A 15,775-nucleotide genomic window follows, 5' to 3' on the forward strand; every position below is an offset into this window, starting at 1 on the left:
TGTGTGTGTTTAATCCAGCAGTAGTTACCTACTGGATGAGCCAGAAAGATGAGGAAACAACTTGCATCTCACACTGGTGGGGAGATTTTTTAAAAGATCCAAGTTGAGCCCTAGCCAGTTTGGCTCAGTGGATAGAGTGTTGGCCTGCAGACTGAGGGGTTCCAGGTTCGATTCTGGTCAAGGGCACACGCCCGGGTTGTTGTGGGCTTGCCTGGTGGGGGCGTGCAGGAGGCAGCCGATCCGTGATTCTCTCTCATCCTTGATGTTTCTTTTTCTCTCTCCCTCTCCCTTCCTCTCTGAAATCAATAAGAATATATTTTTAAAAAATCCAAGTTGAAATATCAAACCACAAAATAGGTTCTTGGGCTGCCAATTGTGTGCCAAGCCCACCCTGGCCTGTTCTGCTAAAGCCTTCCTGGCGTCAGATGAAGCAGAATAACTTGGATTTGAGGGAATGATGTCTGCAAAATAAACCTAAGACTAGACTGACCCTCAGGGCATTGCCAGGTTGATATCTCAGCAGTGGACATGAGATAATCTTCCGGAAAAGTCTTGTGTGTCTTCCACAACTCTGTGCTTAAGTGATTGGCATAAAAATAACCAATACTGGTGTATATCATCCCATGGTATTTTCTATGCACACGTTGGTCCTAGAATGCTTTTTGTACAAAGATATTTTAACTTTCCATGTTGTTTTCCTAATTAGTAACACTCATTAATGTATGTAAATGAAATAAGAGACTTACCAGGTCTCTCCAGTTTGAGAAGACACAAGCAGCATAACACTGGTCTCTTTCCAATTAGGCAAGAAAAGGACTTTCTATGTAGAATATTCTTACTTTTAGTCATTGTATGCATTCCTCCTTCCTTAACAGTGCCTGATCTACATCTAATTACTCACAACTACATATCATCTGCCTAGAACTTTTGGAAAATTCTTTCATGAAATTATACTTTCTACTAGTGACTTTTTATTCTCATCCTCCCACTCCCTTCCTTTGGCAACCATCAGCTTGTTCTCTATATCTATGGGTCTGTTTCTGTTTTGTTTATCATTAATTTTGGGTTTGTTTTTTTTTTTAGATTGCACATATAAGTGAGAACATATGTTATTTATATTTCTCCATCTGACTTTTTTTCAGTTAGATGGACCTAGAGCAGGAGTGGAGGGGAGGGCCATACAAAAAATTATCAACTTAAAGATTAGCCTGCTCTATTTGGTCAAACATTTATTTAACTCACCCCTAAGGCCTGGGCAGGGCCAGACCAAATGATTTTGAGGGCCAGACATTTCCCATCTCCGACCTAGAGGGTATTATGCTATGTTGTCACAAATGACAATTTTCATTCTTTTTTTATGTCTGAATAATATTTCATTGTTTTTATATACCACATCTTTATCCATTTGCCTATCCATGGACACTTAGGTTGCTTCCATATCTTGGCTATTACTAGTAATTCTGCAGTGAACATGGGATGCATATATATTTTTGAGTTAGTGGTTTTGTTTTCTTCAGATAAATACCCAAAAGTGTGATTCCTGGGTAATCACAGATCTATTTTTAATTTTTTGAGCAATCTTCATACTGTTTTTCATAATGGCTGAACTAATTTACAATCTCACCAATATTTACGAGGGTTCCCTTTTCTCCACATTCTCACCAGCCTTTTTGTTTGTTGATTTATTCATTCTGATTGGTATGAGGTGATACCTCATTGCAGTTTTGATTTGCATTTTTCTGATGATCAGTGATGTTGAGCATCTTTTCATATATCTGTTGGTCATCTGTATGTCCTCTTTGGAGAAAAGTCTATTCAGGTCCTCTGCCCATTTTGTAATTGGAGTGCTTTTTTTGATTGCATTTTTATGATCAGTGATGTTGAGCATCTTTTCATATATCTGTTGGTCATCTGTATGTCCTCTTTGGAGAAAAGTCTATTCAGGTCCTCTGCCCATTTTGTAATTGGAGTGCTTTTTTTGATATTAAGTTGTATGAGATCTTTATATATTTTGCATATTAACTTTTATCAGATGTATAATTTGAAAATATCTTCTCCCAATCAGTTGGTTGTCTTTTCGTTTTGTTGATGGTTTTCTTTTCTGTGCAAAATATTTTTAGTTTTGAGGTAGTCCCATTCGTTTGTTTTTTCTTCTGTTTCCCTTGTTCAAGGATATATATCCAAGAAGATATTGCTAAGAGCAATGTCAATTTCCTGCCTCTGTTTTCTTCTATGAGTTTTATGGTTTCTGGTCTGACATTTAAGTTTTTAATCCTTTTTGAGTTTATTTTTGTATATGATATAAGAAAGTGGTCCAGTTTTATTTTTTTGCATGTACCTGTCTAGTTTTGACACCACCACTCATTGAAGAAACTGACTTGACCCCACTGGATATATTTGCCTCTTTGTCATGGAACAGTTGAACACATAAGCAAGGATTTATCTCTGGGCTCTATTCTATTGCATTGATATAACTACCTTTAAAAGTGACCATGACATTTTTTCTCCTGAAAAATTAAAATGAACAACCAAATAAGTTAGGTAATTTATATATGGTTTTCACTGTCAAGTTTACTATCAGTACGCATGGGGAGTTAATGGATCATTCCTACATAGAAAACCTTTTCCTAAAGAAGTATTCTGGAATTAATAAATTTAGTAGAATTGAAAGTGGACTATGAGATTTTTATAAATCTGGAAAATGAACATTTCTTAAGGGAGTTCCCAGAGATCTTCATTTTTCTTAAGAAATAAAATTCTGGGCTAAACAAAATTAGGTTGCTTCCCTCAGAACCTTTCATGTGTCTTATGAATATCTAAAGGTGGTGCAGTAAAAGTCCAATTTTACACTCATCCTTTCTTGGAACCACTTTTTCAGACCAGCCTCTGAAGGCACCAGTGCACATCAGAACAGACTTTGGGCAGTGATGGTTCAGGTAATTTCCAGAGTAAAGGGTTAGTGCTCCATCTCACCTGTTTAACTCCTCGAAAATGTCTCCTCTTTCAAACAGCTCTCAACAACTATATATTTAAGTTAATTGTGCCAGTTTATAAGCATGACTTTATTAGAGTGAGATGGGATAAAAAAAATAAGATTTTTGTAATGAGATAACATTTTATTTTATTTTTCACCATTTATATACAAACACAAAACACACCACAAAACAGTAAAATTTCATAGTTAATATGTATAGGCGCATAGTTTCATGCTCACATATTTTTAAGTATTACATATATTAGCAAGTTTCACAATACATCATTATTGTTAGACAGAATCATTAAAAGACACCTAAAAATCTTAAAATATATGATAGTAAGTCACAACTTCTCAACAAGAGCAACAACAACAAAAATAGTGAAGATTTAGGAATAAGTGGTAGTCACTTAGGTGTTTTTAATTTGTTTTAACATTTTTTATTTGAAGCCACAATATCCACACAGCACACAGGGACCTGCTACCATATATTCACCGAAGCACCGAAATGCTGAGTGGGGGGCAGGTACAGATACTTCAATCACTGCTGATGGAAGAATCCAAAATACGCTGTAAAAACTTTGGGAAAATGACTGGGCATGTTGGAACTGAGCACTTGTACAGGGTGGAACATCTGTCAGCAGATCTTGAGAAACTGGGAGCAAAGAGATTTCTTAGGCTTCAGGCTCGTAGTCTTGATAACCTCCCTAATATTAGGAGAATCAGAAAAACAACATGCAGAGTTAGTGTAAGTGATCAGTAATCAAGGATTTAGGGTGAATAAGATAGGATATGGCTTGCCACTTTGAATAAAGGTCATACTCATAACAGTTCTGGAACTATTCTGCTACACACAATATTGTTGATAGTTTTGTCTTCATGTCAAATATAAAAGTGAATCATGCTGGTGGTCAGGATAGCTGAGCTCTACTTGTACATATGCCACTGAATGATCATATAATCTCATCCTACAGGACAAACTGGTTGCTCTATCTGGCTCTCAGTTTCCCAAACTGTAAAAATCAAATCAAGTGGCCTATAATGCTTTTTTTCAGTGCTAAGATGCTCTAATTCTTAGAAGGAAACTAAGATGTTTAAAGGCAAGTTATGTTTTCTCTTCTTTTACTCTCCCATTTGAAATTTCATCTTCATTTATGGCTTCAATTATTATTTTTTAAATATTTTATTGATTTTTTACAGAGATGAAGGGAGAGGGAGAGGGAGAGGGAGAGGGACAGAGAGTTAGAAACATCGATGAGAGAGAAGCATCGATTCAGCTGCCTCCTGCACACTCCCCACTGGGGATGTGCCCGCAACCAAGGTACATGCCCTTGACCAGAATCGAACCCGGGATCCTTCAGTCCACAGACCGACACTCTATCCACTGAGCCAAATCGGTCAGGGCTATGGCTTCAATTATTACTCCTGTTCCCCCAACCCAGCCCAGCCATACAGTATATGGATACATCCACAATAAAAAATATTAATGGCCTTAACTAAAGTGATCAGATTAGTCCATCTAAAGAACAATTTGATATCAGGATTCTGCTCAAAATCAAAAAAACATACCTTTAATATCTCAAGCTGCTTTCTGAATAAAGCACAAATGTAAATCAAAAGGTTGTTCTAGTACTCTACAATTTGTCTTTGACCCATTGCTGAAGCTGTTCTCTGTCACTATTCTCTCTGCTCCCTAAGCTTGACTCATGTTTCATTACTCACTGTTCCTCTGACACATCTTTATGCATTCTCAGATATGCATGCCTTCACTTCTGATATCCCCTTGTGTTAGAATGTCCTTTCTTCATTTTGGCCTATCATATCTCCCACCCAGATCAACATCATCGCCTCTATAAAACCTCTCCCAATTGATCAAAACAGACCCGTTAAACTATTAGACATTTTTGCTCCTGTGATACCTGGTGCATAGAAGACAATCAATAATGTTTGTTAAAATAATCATGACAAGTAAATGAAGGAATGAATTTGTATTTGTTTTTAGCAAACCTACAGGAGTGCATACTTTTGGATCCTGGTGCTTTCAATTACTCTTATTTGTATTTTCTGTAGTGTTCAGCATTGTGCCATGCATAAAAGTCCCCACAATTTTGGTGAAATCTAATTAGGGAAAGAAGCAATTGAATCTCAATTTCTATAAATGGGATTACTATCAATATGCCTTCTAATGATGCCATGAAGAATAATGTATAATCTAACTACAATTCCCTTGAACTCAATGTTTAGTAAAACAATAACACATTTTCTTTTTCCATGACACCTGGTTTCGGAATCAGTGTAACACTGTCCTCATAGAATTAGTTGGAACATAAAATGGAAGAGGATTTAATTAGTATTGATTGTAATTAATTGGTGCTGCTGTAATTATTCTTTAAACGTTCAGCAGAATTCACCAGCGAAGGCATCTGGTCCCGGGATTTTCTTTGTGGGCAGGTTTTTAACAATAATTCAGCCTCTTTACCTTGTTATACATCTTTTCAGATTTTCTGTGTTCTTTTGAGCAGTTTCATTCATCTACAAGTATTTTTAAAATTTCCCTTGTGATGCACTTTCTATTAAAGAAACTTTTATTTTCAAATTAAAATAAAATTACTAAGTTTTGTTATTTAATATGCTATACTAAATTATACCAGTTGTTGCAAATCATTCATTTATCATCTTTCTACTGTATTACTTTTTGGTAAACTCTTTTACTAAGTCAACACCCCACTGGGACTGTATGACAAACAATAATTGCTTTCTTTTGGCCTTTAGTTGATTTCTCTAGCTTTCCATTTTGAATTTTTATTTTAGAATGTAAGGTTTCTAATAAAATAATTCTCTAATGCAAGTTGGCAAACTTTTTCTGTAAAGGGCCAGCTAGTAGATATTTTAGTGTGTGAGCCACATATGGCTTCCGTTGCTGCTGCTACTTTTATTTTTTAACTACCCTTCACAAATGTGAAAACCATTTTTAGCTTGCAAGTTGTCCTCATAAAACATATCCTGGATTTGGCCGACTTGTTCATCTAGACTAGAGAGTAAGTTGTTCTCACCAAGGAGAAATGTAAGGGAAATCTGAGAGTGACAGATTTTGATAGTGCTTATTATAAAGACCTAACTAAAACTCCTAAGTGATACTTTTGGAGTTTTATGTACATAAACTTTTACCTCTGAAGGCATTTCATAAGTCTCGTCAGGCTCCCCGGGCACATCTTCCAGAATTCCTTCCTGTGGAGCTCCTTCTTCACTCTAATATTTAAATGGAAGCACAAAAAGAATAAAATGAGGTACCATTTTCTGGTTTTTAAAGTCACAAACATTTTGAAAACATCCTATATACAATACTGGCAGGGATGTCGCAAAAATGGCACTACTTAATATTACTGCTGGCATCTTCATCTATACAATGCTGTTGGAAACACATTGTGGCAACATGTATTACTTACCCTAAACATAAACAACTTTTTTGCTTAAGTAATTCACTGTCCAGGAAATAGCCCAAAAATATTTTTCACAGAATCAGTGACAACAGTAAAACATTATTAATCTAAATGTTCAATGGATGAAGAAGAGCTAAAAAAATTATTATTCAACTACTCAATAGATAACTATGAAGACATATATTAATGTGACATGAGAATTATATAACAAAATAAAAATGTACTTATGATAAAATGTTTGACAGGATATCAAGTATTATATACATTGTGAACACAATTGTGTAGAATTCAGATACATTGTGGACACAATTGTGTAGAATTCAGATGCAAAGGTAAAATTAATTGAAAGAAAAAGAGTATTTTTAAAAAATAAGTTTTAAGTTATAACCACTATGTAAAAGCATATATTTTGTAATTTATTTTTAAATTATGGCAAATAATATTTTTCTGAAATTTCACAATTTAAACTATATATATTTGGAGGGAAAAAAATCAAATAAGTAGACAATTTTCCAGGTCTCTCCCTTAGAAATAGGATACTATAAAACTCAACCTGAAATGGTCATGGTTTTATCAGTGTTCTTCATTAAACACCATTATTTATTTATTTTTTGCTTTGCATTTATTCCAGCAAAAGTAGTTATGAAAAGATAAAGTTCATTGCAAATTACAAAGCAGAGAAGCAAAGTGAGCCTAAACGGACTTACTCGAAGCATTCTAGTAGCCTCTCAACCAATGTAACGTATGTTTAAAATATGCCTGATGTAAATAATATCTCCTCATGTCTTCCTGGTGGAAGTGACAGGAAGAAGAAGAAGATAATGGCTGTCACTGACCATCAGATAAGGTCAAACTAAAGCTAATACCTACATTAACTGGGCAGAGAAATTTAAAGGTCACCTTCCCCTGTCCACCTTTTTTGTTAAAAACCAAAAAGAGCTAGATTAGTACTTTGTGTAACAAAATTGCTTTTGTTCAATTGCATGACTTTTATTATATATTTAATGTAACTCACAATGGAGATAAAATTGCTTCCCCAAACCACCTTTTTATCCAAAACCTACAATTATTTGTGGTCCTTGTTAAAGATGTATCCTAGGGTCCAGTGAATGTGTGATATGTTCCTTGGAAATCACTACCCAGTATTACCATATGTTTGTAAACTCTGTGGCATCATTTGGTACAGAATATAGCAATGTACTTGCTGTCAGTATGAATAGATCAGAAACAAATTTTTAAAAGTCTCCCATTTTGAAGTCTGTAAAAGACTGCTGGCAACTGGTCAGGGTTTTCTAAGACACATTCCATGGTGATATTAATAATAACAGGGCTTCACTCACTACAGGGCACCTATGCCTTAAACATTCACAGCAGTAGAAGCACTCTTCCCCACTGCTTTCTCACTGAGAGAGATTTTGTGTGGAACCATTATTTTGCTGCATTGTGGGACAATAATAATCAACCCCTAATAACTCAACAGTTCACACAATGGGATGGAGGAGAGAGGAAGTAACGCTAAAAATAAATTAAGAAACTACCCAAAGAACTCTAACTTAAGAGGGGAAAAAAGGCACCACTAATCACTCATCTTAAGGAATCCAGCATTTCTGACATGAAATCAAGCACAGAACTCCTATTCAAGTGAAAATAACATAGCCTTCTAAAAAATGTGCAAAACCCCTTTTAAAATTGAGATTATATGATGGGTATTTCACTAAGAGCAGTACCATTTATTTTATTGAAAAACTAAAAAGTGAAGTAGGTGGGTATGAGAATCTTGTTTAAAAGTAAGCTTAAGATATATTCAAATTTGGGGAGTTGGGGGGGGGCAAAGGGCATCTGATTCAAAATCAGATTAATTTCAATTTTTCTTAAAACAGCTAAGTAATTTTATAAAGAAAATAAAAATTTTAGAAAACCTGGGACAAGTACTAAATCTTTAAAACCAAAACAATATAGGTAGTTTAGAAGTACCACCATACTTTAAGTCTTAATGTTATTATAGATAAAAATGCTAATATAACAATCACATTTACTGTTAAAAGATTTAAGGAGTTTTCCAATGCATTCTAGTAATTAAATGCTATGACATGAGAAACCATGAAAATTGGCACATTCTGAGATAACCAATACCCAAAGAATAATAATAATGCTAAGGAGGCATTCCATAAACCCCCATCTCTTTTCCCAGTTATGTATGGTTTAATTACAGTTTAATTTTTATTATTGAGTGAAATACAGTTATGGTTTAGATCTAGGGCAGAATTAAAGCGATGAATGGAATTGGTCCATTCACTGCTCTATTCCTTTAGGAATGCATCAAATATGGCAGAACCAGCATTAGTGTATAGGGGCCTTGTGGTTGGAGTCCATTGAAGGACATTGGACTAATCTGTTTCTTTGGAGGCAATTATGTAGACAAGGGGCAAAGAATTGCAACATCTACTTGTGTAGTGAGATAGATGTAAGTAGAAGGGCAAGGCATCAGTAGGAATTAAAGAGTGATAATAGTGGTACAGTCATAGAGACAAGTCTATAATTATGGTATTTTGAATGTTTTTGCACTGCTATTTAAATTTAGCAATATTTAAGATTCTATTAACTTTCAACAAGATAAAACATTTCAAGTTTTGGCAATGTAGTGCCCTGTTGTGTTTTAGAAGTCCTATTCATAATTTTCTAGCAACATTTACTACTCCCTTGTATAATACATGCTCATGCCCTGACTGGTTTGGCTCAGTGGATAGAGCATCGGCCTGCGGACTGAAGGGTCCCGGGTTCGATTCCAGTCAAGGGCATGTACCTTGGTTGCAGGCACATCCCCAGTAGGGGGTGTGCAGGAGGCAGCTGATTGATGCTTCTCTCTCATCGATGATGTTTCTAACTCTCTTTCCCTCTCCCTTCCTCTCTGTAAAAAAATCAATAAAATATATTTAAAAAAAAAAGACATGCTCATGAGGGAAAACACACACTCTACACTAGACTACTGATTATCTCTGGGGCTACCTCCTAAGACTATCTTGACTCTCCTAATTAAAATGAAATGTTAACTATAGCATATGATTTTCATCATAAATTGCATATGCCCCAATAAGCAAAACCTAGCAACAAGGCTGAATAAAGATATAGTTCCTGGTCATCTGCTAGGCTTTCTGATTGGTAAATCGACCTACTCCCCTCATTAGCTGTATAATATATCTGTTCAGATTATGTCTCAGCAAGTTTACAAATGACTATGTCATCAACAATCTGAATCACTTGAGAAGAGTCAAATTGATCACCATTAAGTCATATAGTGACTATACACAGTTCATACATACAAGGAAACATTCTCAGAGTAAAAATGCAAATCTATTTTAATTCAGTCTTACATAGCTATTCATGCTCTGCTTAGGATAATCTATTACCATATTAGTTACTTTTTTGTCTTTTATCTCTATTTCTTTGGTCTTGATAATTGAGGGAGGGAGGGACGGAAGGAGGGAGGGAGGGAGAGAGAGAGAGAAAGAGAGAGAGAGAACTGCTGCTCAGTGGTTAGAGCATTGGCCCACATACCAATGGGTGTTGGGTCTGATTCCTGGTCAAGGGCATGTACCTGGGTTGCAGCACTTGGGTTCCAGGTTTGACCCACAGCCCGAGTTGGGGTGTGTGCAGGAGGCAACCCATGATGTGTCTCTTTCACATCAGTGTTTCTCTCTATCTCTCCTCCACTCCTTCCCTCCTCTTTCTCTAAAAATATCAATGGGAAAAATATCCTGGGGTGAGGATTAACAACAAAAAGTAAAAAAGAGAGAGATAGAAGGAAAGAGAGAGAAGAAGGGTGCAGAAAGAAAGATAAAATAAACACTGGTTTGTTTGTTTTTGGAAAGTTTGAGAATGGAGGAGAGAGCAAAACTAATAGATTTATTCTATTTGGGGGTTATTTTTGTATGCTATTTATCAGTATTAAATACATTCAACCATAAATTACAAAATAATTGGCCTATAAGTCAGGAGTCAGTGTGAAATCATTTTTTTTAGAAGACATTTTCATTATAAACAAAACTAGCAGCTCAGTGGCTGCAACATTTGTGACAGTGCCATGCAATTAGATGACTCACCTAATGAGAGTTCACAGCATAGGAACACTGCCAACTATTTCCCCCTTACTTGGATGCAGACCTAGTTGCAAATGCTAATTCACAGTGTGAATTCTGGAAATAAACTATTTTCAGTTTCACGTCTAAAGATTAATGCCCCTCCGCCATCAATAAAAATACTATATATGTTCACTATTATATATGCTTATTATTTTAAGTTTGTAAAGATAGGATTTAAAAAAAAATCTTTATTGTTGAAAGTTTTACATAAGTCCCCCCTCTCTCTCCCATTGACCTCTTCCCACCCCAGCCCCCCAGCCCATTGTCTTCTTGGATATCAGCCTCTTGGATAGTGATTGACTAAGACATCAAAGTGAAAGTGGGTCAACCTGAGAAAGATCTACTCTTGTAGAGTTCGGAAGCAGACAGTCATTTCATTTTTGCAAATGAATTGGTATATGGAGGCAAGTCTTAAAACTAGAATCAGTGGGGAATGTAGGGGATGCTAAAAGGCTCCTGGAAGGAGGAAATCTGCTGTCAAGGTCTTACTAGTAGTGAGTCAGGGTCCAGGCGTTTGCTTTCAAAAATAGTTGGGAAATTGGTCTTAATATCTAACTGGAGGAAAATACTTCAGGCAAAACAAAGTACTCAAAGGGTGAATAGGACTCACAGGGCTGTGGAGCAGAGAGTGAAGACAATAGATTCAAGATCAGTGGCTATAAAACCCAAGTGAAAAATCTTAAAGAGCAAGATAGAGATGTCTTCCTCATCTCAGAGTAAAGACTAGGAAGGGCCATGAGAAAGCCAGAGCAGGAGCCCAGTGCAGTGAGAGGCACGTGATAACTGGAGGCTGCAAGAGTCTTCTTAGTACTGGGAAGAGATGCCAATCCAGTGTGAAGAAGGGCTTTCAAGATCTGGATCTCAGTCCTTCAAGTTGGAATATCTTTGCTTAGCATCCATGGCAGACAGGAGGCAAGAAAGGAATGATGCCCCTCAGACCACTGTAGTCAATTTCAATAGTTGTTGCAATTATTCTACCCTGTAAATTCATTCATCTGTAAGCTTTGTCACAAAGTTGTGGTTATTACTTTCTTTGGATTACTTAGAAAAAGTTCCTGGGGAAATCTCTATCCATGTCTCAACACATCTGAGATAAAAGTGAATCTATTTACAAGATTATCAAGAAAGATAATGGGCTGGGTGTATCCTTGAAAGGTCATTCAAATGAAATATTAAGATGTTTAATTTTTCATCTTATTCTGACATGAAATAACAATAATAGCTAAGGTTTGTTTAGTGCTTACTCTGTACTGGGTACTAGCCCAAGAGTTTCACATGCATTACTGACCTTAAAAAAAAAAAGAGAGAGAACTCTTACCATTTGCAATAGCATGGATGGACCTAGAGAGCATTATGCTAAGCGAAATAAGCCAGCCAGAGAAAGATAAGTATCACATGATCTCACTCATATGAACAACATAAACTGATGAACAAAAATAGACCCAGAGACATAGAAACATCAAACAAACTGTCAAACCTCAGAGGGAAGGCAGGGGAGGGTGGAGGGGGAAAAGAGTTTAACCAATGAGCTCATATGTATATATGCATAACCCATAGACACAGACAAGAGGGTGGTGAAGTCTTCGGGGTGAGGGGGTGGGTGGGAGAGGGCAATGGGGGGAAAAGGGGACATATGTAATACTTTCAACAATAAATGTTTATTTTAAAAAATCCCTATCTGAAGAAGTTGCTTATCTCTATTTTATCAAAGAATGAACAGAGGTAACCAGCCTGGCAAAGAGCCACCACTCTTAGCTATTGTGCAATTATTATTGGTCAAGCTTCTGGAAAAAAAAAAATCTTACTAAAAACAGTAAGTTGAGCTACTTACACAAGGTAAAATTAAGTTTTAAAAAATTAACCTCAAAACACAAGGTAAAACATTTTATGATTAAATATCTAGCTATCTCCACCATGTAGTAATTTGTCATTTCTATCAGAAAAAATAAGAGGCTAAAAGATATATGCATATATGTACATACGTATATGCACACACATACATGAGTGATATATTTATAAGGGCAGAAACCAGAATATATTTTTTTTTTTACAAGATTATCAAGAAAGATAATGGGCTGGGTGTATCCTTGAAAGGTCATTCAAATGAAATATTAAGATGTTTAATTTTTCATCTTATTCTGACATGAAATAACAATAATAGCTAAGGTTTGTTTAGTGCTTACTCTGTACTGGGTACTAGCCCAAGAGTTTCACATGCATTACTGACCTTAAAAAAAAAAAGAGAGAGAACTCTTACCATTTGCAATAGCATGGATGGACCTAGAGAGCATTATGCTAAGCGAAATAAGCCAGCCAGAGAAAGATAAGTATCACATGATCTCACTCATATGAACAACATAAACTGATGAACAAAAATAGACCCAGAGACATAGAAACATCAAACAAACTGTCAAACCTCAGAGGGAAGGCAGGGGAGGGTGGAGGGGGAAAAGAGTTTAACCAATGAGCTCATATGTATATATGCATAACCCATAGACACAGACAAGAGGGTGGTGAAGTCTTCGGGGTGAGGGGGTGGGTGGGAGAGGGCAATGGGGGGAAAAGGGGACATATGTAATACTTTCAACAATAAATGTTTATTTTAAAAAATCCCTATCTGAAGAAGTTGCTTATCTCTATTTTATCAAAGAATGAACAGAGGTAACCAGCCTGGCAAAGAGCCACCACTCTTAGCTATTGTGCAATTATTATTGGTCAAGCTTCTGGAAAAAAAAAATCTTACTAAAAACAGTAAGTTGAGCTACTTACACAAGGTAAAATTAAGTTTTAAAAAATTAACCTCAAAACACAAGGTAAAACATTTTATGATTAAATATCTAGCTATCTCCACCATGTAGTAATTTGTCATTTCTATCAGAAAAAATAAGAGGCTAAAAGATATATGCATATATGTACATACGTATATGCACACACATACATGAGTGATATATTTATAAGGGCAGAAACCAGAATATATTTTTTTTTATCACATGGCTATTAAATCTGCAAATGTTAAACTGATTAACTTTTTGTTACAGGGAAAATAGCTTATTATGAATTCAATGCATAGCATTTTTCTGGTTTATACCTTTTCATTAGACTGTGTTCAAACAGGATAGAGATGATGAAATTGTCAGAAATAAATTGTTCACTTCCCCCCTCTAAATATGTGGCACGGAAACTACAATTTTAAGAGTGGTTTAAAATATATCGCTTGGGTTTCTTCATTCCTTTTGATGAACCAATAAAGTTTTGGCCTGAGTCACAGACCTTATCTTCACGCTGGAAATGTTCCTCTCTCCCAAGCCCCTGCACCAAGTTCATTTGTATTGCTACAATAAAACATACTGGTCCATTAAGTCCATGGGGTGATGTTATCCTTAGTCATGATGTTTGTTTATTTACCTTGTCTTATTCCACAGAAGGGAGATAAAAGATTATATCCTCATCACAACAAATGAATACCCTTTGCTTTGTCTACTTTTTGTTTCTTTATTTAATCAAGCACTGAATGTTCATTCAATTACTTTTAAATCATACATTATTTCTGGATTATATCATTAAACTTTCAGTAAATCAAAATGGAGCACTCTATTTAGTTTTTTCAACCATTCTTTCTCCCTTGACTCATTTGTATCTCCCTTTGGTTTTGAGTGGGAACTCCTGACCTATGTATCAGAGGCACAAAAACTAAGAACACTCAGACTATCCTGTCTGTAAGATCTGCAACTGTCTCTATGGCTGTAAAAGAAGCTGGGATGAGTGCATATGTGTGTGTGTGTGTGTGTGTGTGTTTGTGTGTGTGTGTGTGTGTGCGTGTGTTGGAAAACTATATATTGAGGATCATTCCTAATTCTGTCACTGGTGAGGAACTAAAACTGTGGTTATGCAATCACTCTAAATATTTTGATCGTAGTTCCTACCCAAATTTATAGACTACTAGAGGCCCGGTGCACAAAAATGTGTGCACTCAGGGGGGTCCCTCAGCCCGGCCTGTGCCCTCTTGCAGTCTGGGACCCCTTGGGGGATGTCCACTTGCCAGTGGGGAGCAGGCCTAAGCTGCAGTTGGACATCCTTAGCGCTGCTGAGGAGGCGAGAGAAGCTCCCTCCACCACTTCTGTGCTGGCAGCCGTCAGCCTGGCTTGTGGCTGAGCAGAGCTTCTCCATGTGGGAGTGCACTGACCATCAGGGGGCAGCTCCTGTATTGAGCATCTTCCCCCTGGTGGTCAGTGTGTGTCATAGTGACCAGTCATTCCCAGTCATTCTGCTGTTAGGGTCAATTTGCATATTACCCTTTTATTATATAGGATTTGTTGTTTGAAAGTCCAGGAGAAAATACGCTTTTAAGAGCATGGGATTTGGTGGCCAACTGACCTAGTAGAAGATGGTTTCTGTGAGATTTTGAGCAATTTAGATATCTGAATTGGAAAACAGTAATAATAAACCTTCCTTATATTAAACTAAAGGCCTGGTGCATGAAATTCATGCACGGGGGGTGGGGGGTGGGGGGTGGTCTCTCAGCCCGGCCTGCAACCTCTCCAATCTGGGACCCCTTGGGGGATGTCCGACTGCCGGTTTAGGCCCAATTAAATCGGTAGTCGAACATCCCTCTCACAATCCGGGACCGCTGGCTCCTAACTGCTCACCTGCCTGCCTGATCACCCCTAACCCCTCTGCCTGCCTACCTGATTTCCCCTAACTGCCTCTGCCTACTAGTCTGATCACCCCTAACTTGCTCCCCTGCCAGCCTGATCACCCCTAACTGCCTCTGCCTCAGCCCCTGGCCTAAGCCGCAGTCTGGCCTCCCTCTGCAGGAGGTGACCTGGTGGATCAGGGGAAGGCACCGCCCCCATTATCCCACTGTTGCTGCCACTGCTGGCCTGAGTCTGGGCCCTTCACAGCCACCTGTGGCTGCCTGAGCCTCGGCCCTTGCAGCTGCTGCGGCTTTGTCCAGAAGGACATCCAGAAGGTCGTCTGGAAGACATCCACCCTAACTAGAATATTATCCTTTTATTAGCATAGATGAGATGATATATATAAAATAGCATATAATGACCAGCATACAGTTATAATAAAACCAAATATGTACTGAGCATGCACTAAGTGCTAGGTTGTCTTAGCATTTTACTTTTGTTATCTAAGTATCCCAATAAATGCATATCATGTATAGTACCCATTGTTATATTTTCATCTTATTGCTAATTTTATTTTTATAAAGCTTT

At 37.0% G+C, this 15,775-nt stretch overlaps 1 protein-coding gene across 4 annotated transcripts in view; it reads right to left on the reverse strand.

The window, feature by feature from the left end:
* Positions 1 to 3,101: 3,101 nt before the first annotated feature.
* The window catches only part of SNCA (synuclein, alpha (non A4 component of amyloid precursor)), a 105,179-nt gene continuing 92,505 nt past the window's right edge, over positions 3,102 to 15,775 (reverse strand). For all 4 annotated transcript variants that reach the window (XM_014530277.1, XM_005882619.2, XM_014530276.1 and 1 more), the window contains exons 5-6: positions 6,143 to 6,223; positions 3,102 to 3,681 (exon numbers count right to left, since the gene is read on the reverse strand). In XM_014530277.1, the coding sequence (XP_014385763.1) occupies positions 3,649 to 3,681; positions 6,143 to 6,223 (114 nt within the window). In that variant the 3' untranslated portion in view covers positions 3,102 to 3,648. The remainder of the gene's footprint in view (positions 3,682 to 6,142; positions 6,224 to 15,775) is intronic.

The sequence above is a fragment of the Myotis brandtii genome, unplaced genomic scaffold, assembly GCF_000412655.1.
Source record: "Myotis brandtii unplaced genomic scaffold, ASM41265v1 scaffold730, whole genome shotgun sequence".
NCBI lineage: Eukaryota > Metazoa > Chordata > Mammalia > Chiroptera > Vespertilionidae > Myotis > Myotis brandtii.